The sequence below is a fragment of the Mya arenaria genome, chromosome 13 (genome assembly GCF_026914265.1).
Source record: "Mya arenaria isolate MELC-2E11 chromosome 13, ASM2691426v1".
NCBI classification, from domain to species: Eukaryota; Metazoa; Mollusca; class Bivalvia; order Myida; family Myidae; genus Mya; species Mya arenaria.
In genome coordinates this window covers 68,542,909-68,556,241 of record NC_069134.1, presented here as the reverse complement: position 1 = coordinate 68,556,241, position 13,333 = coordinate 68,542,909, and the positions used below count along the sequence as shown (strand labels likewise).

General features: G+C 34.4%; 1 protein-coding gene across 2 annotated transcripts; it reads left to right on the top strand.

The window, feature by feature from the left end:
• Positions 1-7: 7 nt before the first annotated feature.
• LOC128214069 (cilia- and flagella-associated protein 57-like) lies at positions 8-13,071 on the top strand. 2 transcript variants are annotated; one of them, XM_052920320.1, is made up of 20 exons: positions 8-97; positions 950-1,448; positions 1,618-1,865; positions 2,089-2,239; positions 2,471-2,623; positions 3,147-3,286; positions 3,548-3,713; positions 4,300-4,626; positions 4,954-5,127; positions 5,453-5,770; positions 6,144-6,237; positions 6,488-6,678; positions 7,191-7,364; positions 7,757-7,915; positions 8,524-8,667; positions 9,031-9,147; positions 9,737-9,868; positions 10,405-10,422; positions 11,012-11,155; positions 12,077-13,071. In XM_052920320.1, exons 2-20 carry the CDS (start codon positions 978-980, stop codon positions 12,389-12,391), a joined length of 3,636 nt encoding a protein of 1,211 aa, XP_052776280.1. In that variant the 5' UTR covers positions 8-97; positions 950-977; the 3' UTR covers positions 12,392-13,071. The 2 variants fall into 2 exon arrangements, with proteins under 2 accessions (XP_052776280.1, XP_052776281.1); XM_052920321.1 differs by lacking the exon at positions 10,405-10,422.
• The last annotated feature ends 262 nt before the right edge of the window (positions 13,072-13,333 follow it).

Genomic DNA, 13,333 nt, shown 5'->3' with positions numbered 1-13,333 from the left:
CGGATGCGGAAGTAAAGGCTGCGCAACGAAGTTGTGCGCAGTTGTTGCCCATAGTGACGTTGATTACAAATGGTGGACATGGCAGAAACTTCATTTAGTAAGATATTGTGTTTTTTCGGTTAAATTATTGAAAGATGTCCGTGTCATTAAGGATGTATTGTTAAAACTCTTCTTCTTTATTAATAAAGTGTCGTTTATTGCCTTATCTGCTTGAATTTTGAGTGTTAAACTAGTTTTCCATTGAATTGTATCTTTTATTTTTAATATGATTTTCATGATTTATTGAATTGATTTTGCGCTATTAATTGTTACAAAGAATTCATAATTGATAAGCCTTATCATCAGTCAAAACTCTGTTACTGCAATAGTGATAGACAAGGATTTCACAGTGGTTTGATGAAAGGTGATTTCAGTAGTCAAAATTAGCACAAGCTGCAAGTCCTGCACTGGTAAAATGTGTTCCGGGCTTGCTCAAATTCTGAATTTTATACATCAGGATTTGTTCAAAATTTGATGCCAAGCAATATTATAAAAATTCGGGCTTGTTCATCAAAAAGCCTAATTTTGATGAGTGTGATTTGGTTCTTAATCTGTTTGCAAGTATTATCATCGTATATGTATTTCTAGTTTTATTGATATATGTGTATAATTTACCTGTTAGTCATAAACATGTAGCAAGCATATTTGCATAGCTTCCACAATTAGTAAGACATTCAGTCAAAGTTACATGTTTATTATTTTTTCTACCAAACTCATTGAATCATGTTAACGCTTTTAGTAGAAAGTTACCTAAAACACAGAAAATTTTACATTACAAACATGTATTTGTATTGACTTTATAGTTTCCTTGAAATCACTGGACCTTTTAACAGCTTGCTGTTTTCCTGTTGTTGTTTTGTTTTTTAATTTAAAGGTAAAATTTTAAACAATTTTACATATATCCTTTCAGATTGATCATCACCTAAAAAAGAAGAAAAATGTCAATTGCAATTGCTCAGGCCAAGCACATTTTTGGTCTCAAGTCTGGTGTCAGCGGAAACATCTGCTACCATGACGAGCAGACAATTGTCTACCCCTCTGGGGCTAACTGCATTTTGTACAACATTGACCAGAAGGTTCAAAAATTCATTCCTGGCACTGACAAGAGTGAAGGAATGACTGCTGTTGCAGTCAGTCCTAACAGAAGATATGTAGCCATCGCAGAAAAGCTTGAGAAGCCAACCATTACCATTTATGACCTTCACAGTCTTCGTAAGCGTAAAGTGCTTAGCTCACCAGATGTTATGTCAAGTGAATATGTCAGCCTAGCATTTTCACCTGACTCCAAATACCTGGTTGCCCAAGGAGGCAAGCCAGACTACACGCTGTTGTACTGGACATGGGAAAAGTCAAAAGTCATGGCTGTTACCAAGACATCTAACCCACAGACCAATCCACCAATATACCAGGTTAGACTTTTTTCTTTTTTCATAAAAATTGTTATATTTTTTTTTAAACAAATGATAGTTATAACCATTCAAACTAATTTAGCTGTAGAATAACTAAGTATACTGATTGCCATATTAATTTGAAAAAAAAATCTTTGTTTTTTAATACAATACTTCACAATGTCATTAGGTGAGCTTCAATCCTCAAGACAACACTCAGCTGTGTGTTGTTGGCAATGGCATATTCAAGAACTTCCGCTACAGTGAGGGAAACCTGAAGACCTTCAACATCCAGAAGGTCGAGCCCCAGAATTACCTGTGTCATGCCTGGGTGTCCGAGGAGAGAGTCATTGTGGGGACGGATACAGGCAGGCTCATGTTGTTTGAGGCTGGAGAAATGAAACATGAGTTTAACATTGCAGCCCATGATAAAGAAAAGTATGAATTTTGTGTTGTTGTTTTTTAATATAAACTTTTGTGAGTGTCTCAAATCACTGGATATTCAATATGTGTTATTATGGCATATTATATAATTGTGAAGATGGCATTCACAACTTGTTAATCAAGACTAATTTTTACTTACATCATTAACTTTGCAATATTTAAGATCACTGCATTTTTTTCATAAGACATGGCAATAAACAGGTTAATTATTTTCAAGGAAAGAAGATGATTTATCCAGTGGTCCCCCGCAGATTACAGCCATTGTTGCCTATTCCAAGGGTTTTGCGTGTGCCTGTGGTCCCGGCGTGGTCCACTTGTTTGAGAAAACTGATGACAAGGACTTCTTCAAGAAAGCAAGAGAGATCAGGGTAAGTGTAACGGAAGTTTGAGTACCTTTTAGAAGGAAAGAAAAAGTCTAAATGGAACTTTTTCAAATTGAAAATGTACTCCTTTAAATCTGGCAACAACAACAAATGGATGTATAAAAAGACAAACATTCAAACTGAACTTATTTATTTTTGAAGATTCCTGAGCGGTTTTTTAGAAGGTAATCACTGAGATTTGGAAATGATATCCATGGTGTCTCTCTTTTTTCACAGATTCCACAGGATTCCAACAGTGCTGACCCCGCCAAGTCCCAGCTGCAGGTAATCATGAGTCTGACTGTGAGCCCATCGGAGGAGACCCTGGTAGCCAGTACAGATCTCAGCCAACTCTACTATATCACACTGTCCAGCGCTGACATCGGCAAGGTTAGCTTTCTGTTTATACCAATTATTTTTAATCTCTTATTTGATATGAATATTGTATGAGCTTGTTATGTATGTAGAAACCAGTACTGGCTGGTGTTCATGAAACATCTCAAGTCATTCTCTAACTTATTTTCCTAACTTAAGTATCTCTCTTAACATACGATAAAATAATATCTGAAATTGTATACTTTTCTTTGAATTTAACTGTGAAAAGTTTAGAAAATTGACTTAAGAAATGACTTAAAAAGTTTTATGAATACCGCCCAAGATACATACTTCATGAGAGGCCAAGAGAATGGGACTTTGGTGGGACTCAATTCCAAACCTCTTAGGACACCTACCACTAACATGTATACTCTTCATGGGTTTTCCCAAAGAATGCACAGTTTAAAACTAAAAATGTATAAGAACAGTGATGACTGTATATATCATGTTGTTTTAATTATTTCCTAATTAATAGTGTTCTATTTAAACATCTATTTTAAAATAAGGTTTATAATACAATCTTTTCTCTCTATTTTAGGGAGACCAGGCCCAGTTTGAGGTGCTGGCTCAGGCTTTCCACTACGGTCAGATCATGGGGCTTGATGTGTGTGCCCGAAAGCCACTGCTGGCTACTTGCTCCATGGACAAGTCTGTTAGGATCTGGAACTATGAGACATGGTTAGTGGCACTTTTTAGTTTATAATTCTTATTCGCTTTTAAAAGTACATGGAATTAATACAGATTTTGTTGTATTAAAATTTGCAAAAACTTGCTAAACCTTTTAGATTTAAAAAGAGAGTCAGTTTGTTTTCTCTTACTTTTGTGAACAAGCGCGAGACATTAACATTTTATATTTATGGTAAAACAGGTAACTACAGGTAATTACAAGCAGGAAAGTGGCAAGCATTAACAAAGTATCAACATGTATTTCCTTTATAGTAACCTGGAGTTGTATCGGGAGTTTGCAGAGGAGGCGTACAGTATTGCCCTGCACCCGTCCGGCTTGTACATCCTAGTAGGGTTCAGTGACAAGCTTCGTCTCATGAACCTCCTCATTGATGACATACGAACATTCAAGGAGTTTACCATCAGAGGATGCAGAGAGGTCAGTGCCAGCATTATTGTGATATGTATACTTACTCAATTTTGTGAAGATTAAACTTTTAAACTCTTACCAAGTGATCAAAAGTAGCTGAGCCAGCAAGCCCTGCACTGGTATAATGCTTTCTTGCCTTTTTTTCAAATTCTGGAATTTATATAACAAGCCTTGTTAAAAAAAATATGTTTAGCAATCAAGAAATCAGGGTTGTTCCTCTAAAAGTTATATTTTGATGACTCCTTAATCTTGAATAGTCAAGCTGAGGCTGAAGAAGTTTTCAAAATGATATTGTAATTTATAATGAATAAAAGGACTTAATTATATGGCGTAAAATCAACCTGACTGCATTTTTTTCACAGTATTTGAAATTGAAATATTAAAAAAAGGTCTATAAATTATGATTTTTATTTCTTGATTATAATTCATTTGTCCTTACTAGAAATAATGTCGGGTTTGAATCACTGTACATGAACCCAGCAAACTTAATTGTTATCAAAAGATTGTTTAATAATGTCTGTAAAGATTACCATTTTCTTTTGTTTAGATTGTTTAATAATGTCTGTAAAGATTACCATTTTCTTTTGTTTTTCAGTGTGCGTTCAGTAACGGTGGTAACCTGTTTGCTGCCGTCCATGGAAACGTGATACAGATTTACTCCACGATAACTTTCGATAATGTAGCCAACCTGAAAGGTCACAATGGCAAGGTCAGATCTCTCGTGTGGAGTTCAGATGACAGTAAGATCGTGTCTTGTGGCCTCGATGGAGCTGTTTACGAGTGGGAAAGCTACAGTGGGAAGAGGGTTGGAGAGTCTGTCCTCAAGTCGTGTCAGTACACAGGCGTAGCTGTCACTTCTGATGGCAAAACAACCTTTGCTGTTGGGTCTGACAAGACACTGAAGGAAATTTCAGATTCTTCGGTAATTAAACATATTTATAAGAACATTTTGCCTTACTATTCTAATTGGTTTTTTTTAAAATTGAGAATGTCTGGATTGTATTAAAGTAGCAAGTTAATAAAGAGCGATTCTAGGTCTCTTTTTTATGACATATAAAGCTGTCTGTGATAAATAATATGTAGCAAGTATAATGGTAAAAATGTTTAATTTACATTGAAAAAAGTTTGATTTTCTTTATTGCCATCTCTATTTTTCTGATAAATACAAATGCATATTCAAATATAGGTAATATGTTTATTCATTTTAAAAGATTTAAACTTAACCACCAATTATTTCTATTACAACCAGATCCTGCGTGAAGTGGATGCTGGAGAGACGACCCTAAGCAGTGTCTCCCTGTCCCACTCTGGACGTATGCTGTTCGGGGGTACGGCCAAGGGTACGCTCTGGTCCCTAAAGTTCCCCCTGACCATCCCTGGGGAGTGGCAGGAGCTGCAGGGTCACGGCTCACAGATCGCAAAGGTATGATAGTTTTCAAAAATTATAATCAATTATAGTTTGTCTCTAAAATTGTTCATCAATGTGTATGTTGATTTTACAATAGTGTCATTTTTTTCTTTTAAAATAAAACAGCATTTGCCTTATTTCAAATTAAAATTATATTGCTTTTGGTTGACAGAAAATGCTATTCATGTTCATTTTTTGCTAGTAATATATTTCTAATTTTCATACTTATCTTATTTGAATTAAGCAATATAAGTTAGAAAGAAGTCAAATTGTAAAAGTCAAATTGTAAAATTATTGTAAAAAATGTTTATGTGGAAGCACAATTTTCTTTGCCTTGTAGATGAAGATCACATATGACGACCAATACCTTGTGACTGTTTCTGAGGACGCTTCAATCATCCTGTGGAAAATCCAGGACAAGGAAGGCCGTGGAGTTAAACGTGACAAGGAAGTTGGCTGGGCAGAGGAAATTCTTATTACAAAGAGCGATCTTGAGGAGAAAAACTCTATGATGGCAGAACTCAAGACGCGTGTTGACGAGTTGAAGATGGAAAATGGCTACCAGCTGAGGCTGAAGGATATGAACTATAACGAGAAGATTAAAGAATTGACCGAGAAATTCATCCAGGAAATGGAGTCTCTGAAAACTAAGAATCAGGTATGTGAAATAATGGGTAGAAAATAACCCCTTTCGGACTCCACACACTTGAACCAGCCCAACTGCCTTCATACCCCGATAATGACATGAACTACCGCAATTCATTCTTTTATTGATTTCAGTTCTTAATTGAGTAAAGCCCATACGATTTATTGATACTTCTGATAGACAAGATATTGAGTATTTATTAATTACACAAAACATTCAGTCTTAAAATTTAAATGTTTCTATAAAGATCTTTATTTATTGGAAATTTAAAAAAAAGTAAAAGACAAATAGTTGGCTAACCAGGAGGAGGTGAAGGCTGAACTTGATGTAAACACGTTGCTGTTATGATGACCACTTATATGATGTGTTGTTGCTATGTTGACAGGTGCTGAAGACAGATAAAGACAAAGAGGAAGCTAAACATGAGGAAGAGATGGCTGAACTAATGGAGAAACACAGCAAGGAGATGACCGACCTCGGTGAGTGGATAGAAATGTCCAAATATGGAGATACTGTAGCAAATATTTGAATGGCTTGAGTAAATGGATTTAGAATATAAAGGATATTATCTTGTTCCAAAAGAGACTGATTATATTGTTTAAGAATAGTGAAGGAAGACAAAATGCGTAATGGGAAATGACTCATATAATAATATAAATGTATGGTACTGAAAAACAATTCAAATGGAATCTGTGAACCCTTGTTGTAACATAAAAACTTACCTTTCAGAGTCTGCAAACAACCAAAAGCTGATGTTGGAGTATGAGAAGTTCCAGGAGCAGCAGGCAAAGATGATGAAGATGCAGGAAGACTACGATCGTCAGCTCCTTGAGATGGAAGAGAGCAAACAACGAGCACTCGAGGAGCTCACAGAGTACTATGAAACTAAACAACAGGAGATGACCACCAAACTCCAGCAGGTGAGGGTTTAGGCCATTTCAAACAATAATGGGAGTGGTCTTATGGTAAAGGTGTCTTCCTTTCATCCAAGAAGTTGTGGGTTCAAACCCAACCAGGGGCACTTTCTCATGCCTTCTCAAAAGGGACACCTAGGTTCTACCGAGGAAACACTGACTCAAGACTGATTCTTGTCAGTTTTCAGATGACTTCACCATGCATCAACAATAAACAATATAAACTTAATGCTCATCCGTGTATAGAGCGTACTAACTTGGAGTGTGCAACAATTGATTATAAAATATCTCCTCATCAAGGGAGTATCTCTTCCATTTAGAATAACAGATATATACATGTACTGTATGAAAGTATGGTTTCATAAATTTCCAGTGAATAAATTACATTTTTGAATCACATTATTATGAAATTAAATAATATTGATGAATTCAAAGTCCGACTCATTAAGACTACCAGTTCCAAATAAATAGTTTCAATATGTTGTTGTGAGCATTTGATTATTCATTGTATTTTCCAGGCAAATGACGAGACTCGCCAGCAGACTCACGAGTACGAGGAAACTAAGAAGCAGATCGAGGAAGATGCTGACCGCGAGATTCTTGACATCAAGAACAAGTACGAGCGCCGACTTAGAGATGAGAAGGAGGCCAACATGAGACTCAAGGGAGAGACAGGCATCATGAAGAAAAAGGTTAGATTAATTTCTGCATGTTATATCACTAGGCAGTAAGTGTATGTATTAGAATAGAGTATAAGTTTTTAAACTTTTTATTTTCAAACAAAAAAGAAATTACTCATAATAACTAGAAAATAATGACATTTTTTACAGTTTAAGTAGGCATTTTTCACTGACTATGTTCTACAACTTTAAGGGGAGAAGGTTGCCTTCTATTTTATGATCAACCTCATCATTTAGCCTTTTTAGGATGTAAACTTATTGTTTGAATGTGAGAAAAACTTTGAGAAATGCAAAATATTCTTTAGGAAACAATGTCACCCAAATGATAAGTTACTCGGAGAACAAAAAGTCAAGTTGTTGTTTAGGTTAGAGAATTTATTCTTTCTATTGTCTTCCCCGTACAGTTCACAAGTCTGCAGAAAGAGATTGACGACCACAAGGAGGAGATCAAGAAGTACCAGGCTGAGAAGGCTAAACTGGAGTCGATCATCCGCAACCTGGAGAAGGACATTCTCGGTCTGAAGAAGGAGATCCAGGAGCGTGATGATACCATCCAGGATAAGGTGAGACACACAAACAAAACCAATTTAAATAAATCTGAATAGATATTTCTATTTGTAAATGAAATTGGAAAGAAAACTTGAATATAAATCGTATTACCTCCCCTGGTATATAAGTCAGACTAATTTTCAGCATGCTCAATTTGCATAATAAATGGACAAATGAGATCTATAATAGTCAATGCCCTGTTTTAGTACTTTTTGAACTATATTGGTATAAATTTATCAAATCTCATGTAATATATATTCGTCATGAATCACCTGTACAGCCTATTGTACTGAGTGCATATCTTAAAGATGTGTTGTATTTACTAGGCCCCAATTTCTCAAACTTGTTTTTAAAAAATAGAAATTATCCTGTAAATATTTTCCTATAAAAGTATATGTATCAGCATATGTGGAAGATTACACAATAGGCAATTTATAAAAAAAGATAGTGCCAAGTCTGATCTTGGTATACAAAATAATTTGATTGGTCGAGAAATAGGGACCCGAAGAAGAATAATGGAGATAACGTTTGTGTTTGTCTTCAGGATCAAGTTATATATTATTAGGTTTACATGTAACTAACTTAAAGCAACTCTAATATCTGTTGTACTTTCCTTGTTCAGGAGAAGCGTATCTACGACCTGAAGAAGAAGAACCAGGAGCTTGAGAAGTTCAAGTTTGTGCTGGACTACAAGATCAAGGAGCTCAAGAAACAGATCGAGCCACGCGAGACCGACATCAAGAACATGAAGGAACAGATACAGGAGGTATGACCAGTTCTCCAATCTGTCTTCTGATGAAATATTGATGGAGTATTGTCAAAAACTGATCATTTGCCTCCAATGTTGGTGATATGAAAATTAATTCCATCAACAATCATAGCATATGTTTCTTTAACTTTGGTGTTTTGATTATGGGAAATAAGTTCAAATTTTTCATCAGGTGGAAGTTAATAAGAAAAGAAGACTGAACTAATAATCCTACATTTTTACTGTAATTTATGGTTATACTATATCAACTGGTCAGTTTATGATTGGTTACATTGTAGTCAAATGCAGGTCTGTAAGGCAAAAATAAAATTTCTTGCAAAATCTATATTTCTAATCAAACATTATTTTCCAAACCTGTAGATGGAGTCTGAGTTGGATCGCTTTGACAAGTTGAACACTCAGCTTGAGCTGAATATCACGGAGTTGAGGCAGAAACTAAAGGCCACAGACAAGGAGATGCACCAGGAAAGACAGCGGGTATGTTCGGACTAAACTTTGCGATCATCTTTGGAACAAATATATACAAAAATCATAACATTAAGAAATTCCATGATAACTTAGTGTGTGCCAATATAATTAAATAAAGGTATTAGCTGGCAAGGTATAATAAACTTGGTGTAGCATTTCCTTCCAAACTGTTTGATTCGATTTATATCTCGATGAAACAAAATATCAAAGATTTGAAAATTCACTCGTACAATATGTTGATAAGATTGCCTGTTTACGAAGTTAAACAAATTGACGTTATGTTCTCTCCACACGGTTTTGAGCAATTAAATTAAGGGTTATGAACACTGCGTTGTGTGGAACTCTTGTCGAACATAAACATGTACAATAAATTTTTATATTGAATTTATAGCTAGACTTCTATCCATTATTAACAATATATTGAAGGGTGCGATATATTGTTCAATCAATATTAGACTTATTTTCCTCTTTATTATATGTATGTTGTATATGAACGTTCAATGACAGCTCCCTGTTTATTCAGGTAACTGAAAGAAGATAATGCTTGTAGTTGGCTCTGTGTGAGCGAATTTCACAATTATGAGTTTGCATTTTACAGGTACGCGACAAGGAGGCCGTTGTGAAGCGTTTCAAGACGGACCTGCACAACTGCGTCGGCTACATTCAGGACCCCAAGATGCTGAAGGAATCTATCAAGGCTCTCTACACTAAACACGTCCAGGAAGACATTGTAAGTTGGGAATTTATCCTCAGATGTGATTGCTCTTTTTCCCATTATTTACAAAGTATTTTTCACTGATCTTAGATAAAAGTAAGACTAGCTCAGTCTAGTTTCTTTACTTTTTGCAAGATCCGACATTTGTACATGAGTGACCATTCAAAACATAAGTTATTATATGAGTTTGGGTAAAGTTGTAAAGAGAGATTTTTTTAAAACATGAATAACAATTCCAATATGAGTATCTTTAATGTTATTATTAAATGGCAATTAATGGAAGATTCCTTTTCACATGACATTTCATTTTTCCATGAAAAGTTTGCTACTAAATTAGTTGGGTAAAATGACATGAATGTCAAGTTGTATTACAAAAGTGATATACAAGAACATATGTTATATGGTTTTATTACACTCCAAATAAGCTGCTCCATGTGATAAAGTACTGTATTTCATCTCAATTATGAGTCATAATATCGCCTCTCTCATTTCACAAGAGGCAACTTTCACTTCCTTATTCATGTTGTTTACTGTTGCATAATTGTTTGTAGGATTTCTTGACTAAACTTGTAAGTACCAAATGCACACACAGTGTTTGAGTCATTTGGGCTACAGTCGCACACATTTTTCAATATAGCAGTCTAAATGGCAATTTAATTGCAACAAAAAGGAAGAAAATAACATTGAACACAAATTAATTTTGATGTTATCTGCATAATGTTACAAAAAATATTTGAAGTTAATATCCTGTTGCCATTGAAATTATTGTGTGTTTTTTTGCAATTCAATTTGTTATAAGTGGATGTTGGTGCAAACACTTGAAAGAATCTGTTTGATCTTTTGACAGAATTAAATTAGAAAACCATTTCCAGCACATATCTCTGATGTAAGATTATCATTAAAACTTTTACAACTCTAAAGCTCTATGAAATAATGGCATTTTTTTCTGAAATGTTTGTTAATATAAAAAAGCGACAGTTTAAACCAAACTAATTGCATTGTATTTTCTATGACCAAAACATTGTCTCTCATATGATAAGTAATTTCAATTGTTATGTTGCTTCCTGATTTTGACTTAGCATGTACAAACATGCGGAACATTTTCTAAAACTGTTTTACAATTTATAATGTTAAAATATTCCCTGTTTTTTCTCACAGACTGAGTCTGCGAGTGTTGACGCCGATATCCAGAAGGAGTACAGCCGACAGAGGGAGCATCTTGAGCGCTCCGTGGCCTCGTTGAGGAAGAAGCTCGCCAAGGATTCCGAGATTCACCGAGCTGACAACGTCCGCATCATGCAGGTATGCACATGTACATAACGATATTTAACCAGTTAGATGTAAATGTACATACTTAACGATGCTATTTTGGAAGAGTCAGGTTGATAACTGTAAGTCCAGGGTTCATATCTACTCTCTTGAAGCCGAGGTTGGGATTCGAGACTCAAAAATTCATAATTTTTATTTGTTTAAGAATTACTCTTTAACCCAGGAGAAATTAATGGTAAAAAGTACTGTATCTGTTACAAATGACTTGTTTTACAAACAGGAACAGATATTTTGTAAAAAAGATGTTGTATTAAAGATATTTTTAACATTTCAGAATTCACTTATATCAGACTGAATCTCAAACTCAGACTTCAGTTTATGAACATTATTAAGGTCCAGAGGGCCATATCATTCAGAGTCTTTCATTTTATCTCTAACCAAAAAGCAGTACAACTATTATAGATAAATAGCAACAGCCTCCAGATCCCATGTATTCCTAGTCATATTGTAGATAAATAGCAACAGCCTCCAGATCCCATGTATTCCTAGTCATATTGTAGATAAATAGCAACAGCCTCCAGATCCCATGTATTCCTAGTCATATTGTAGATAAATAGCAACAGCCTCCAGATCCCATGTATTCCTAGTCATATTGTAGATAAATAGCAACAGCCTCCAGATCCCATGTATTCCTAGTCATATTGTAGATAAAGCTAAATTTAAGTTTGAAATATCTATATCTAGAAGATATGCTGTTCGATCCATACTTTCAATTTTCACAATAACCTTCCAAAGTGATAAATAATAATGTGAGCTGTTTTTCTTCATCCTTCAAAATTTATATATTTATTTTCTGCTTTAATCTTTACGAGTCTAAACAGCGTGATCATATCTTGATGTAATGATAAAACACATGCAAAAAAATATTTAAATGTTGTCCTTTGATTCTTTCAGGAAAATGTTTCATTGATCAAGGAAATAAATGACCTTCGTAAGGAGTTGAAGATTGCCAGAACACAGATCCATGACCTTGAGGCTGCGATTAAACAGAACATGAAGAAGGAAAAAGGTGGAGAGTATCCCGATATCTACACTGTCATGCTACGAGCGCCGAACGCTATGGCGGAGTCGGAAATTGAGGAGAGAAATAAGATCATTAATATGCAGAAGCTTGAAATTCGCAAGCTTCGTCACGAAATAGATACGGGTTCTCGACCGTCGTCATCGTCACGGCTTCCCCCAATGCATCCAGTCGATTCTTCAGCATAACTGCCTTATAGACACTTTCAAATGATAGATTTTAGAGTTTTTGAGAACAATTGAAATGTGTTACATTGGAGAATGAATGGATGTCACTTTTTATCATGATGTAATTTATTTAAGATAAAAAACTGAAATTTGTTTCTATGGTCACTTTATCATTTAACTTCCTCCTTACATATAAAACTTTATAATGTTTATATACATGCAAATCTTATTGTGATAACATTTGTTTTTAGAATGGTCTGAAAACTTATGCAAATGTTAAACATTCCAAATGTGAATTATTGATAGTATGTATAGTATTGTTTTAAGTTGTCAGCAATAAAGAGTCCTGTCATGATAGGTTTTTTGATAATCAACTTAAACAATATTTAACCCAGTGATCGAAACAAAAATCAAACTTATATCAATACATGCATGTAAAAAGGAATGTAAGTAAATTTTACAAAAAATAAGAAAAATAGCTACAACTGAAAATTGTCCTTTTCCTTCACTGGACTCGTGTTTTGCACACAAGTATAATTTCATAAATATTTAATACTAGAATATTTTGATGTTGAAAAGCATTATTGTGAATGTACTTACTTCATCTGTGATATTGTTTTACACCGTCCTATTTTATCTATGGAAAAAATGTTTACTGTTTTAATGTGTTGAATTATTGAGTAATAAAATATATGCATCTTGAAAAAGATATTTCTTCTTTTATAACGATTAAATCATTATTGTCAAAAACAATCTGGGATTCAACAAGAAACTACCCAAAGTAATGTTCATATATACACTAATAAACTATTATATATGTCTTGAATGATGTAAAAAATTGTAATTTATTCAACACTAATTTAAACTTTCCATTTTAAGGTTACACTGTCCTAATACTTTATTAGGAACTGAGGAATTTTCACAGAATCTATTATTCAAGGATTTGATGAAGGGAGAAAAGTG

Excerpts from the sequence above, each read along its gene's own strand:
- LOC128214069 (XM_052920320.1), top strand. The coding sequence starts at position 978 with ATGTCAATTGCAATTGCTCAGGCCAAGCACATTTTTGGTCTCAAGTCT. Across the intron at positions 1,866-2,088 it reads GCAGCCCATGATAAAGAAAA|GAAAGAAGATGATTTATCCA; the intron begins GTATGAATTTTG and ends ATTATTTTCAAG. Across the intron at positions 4,627-4,953 it reads AGGAAATTTCAGATTCTTCG|ATCCTGCGTGAAGTGGATGC; the intron begins GTAATTAAACAT and ends TATTACAACCAG.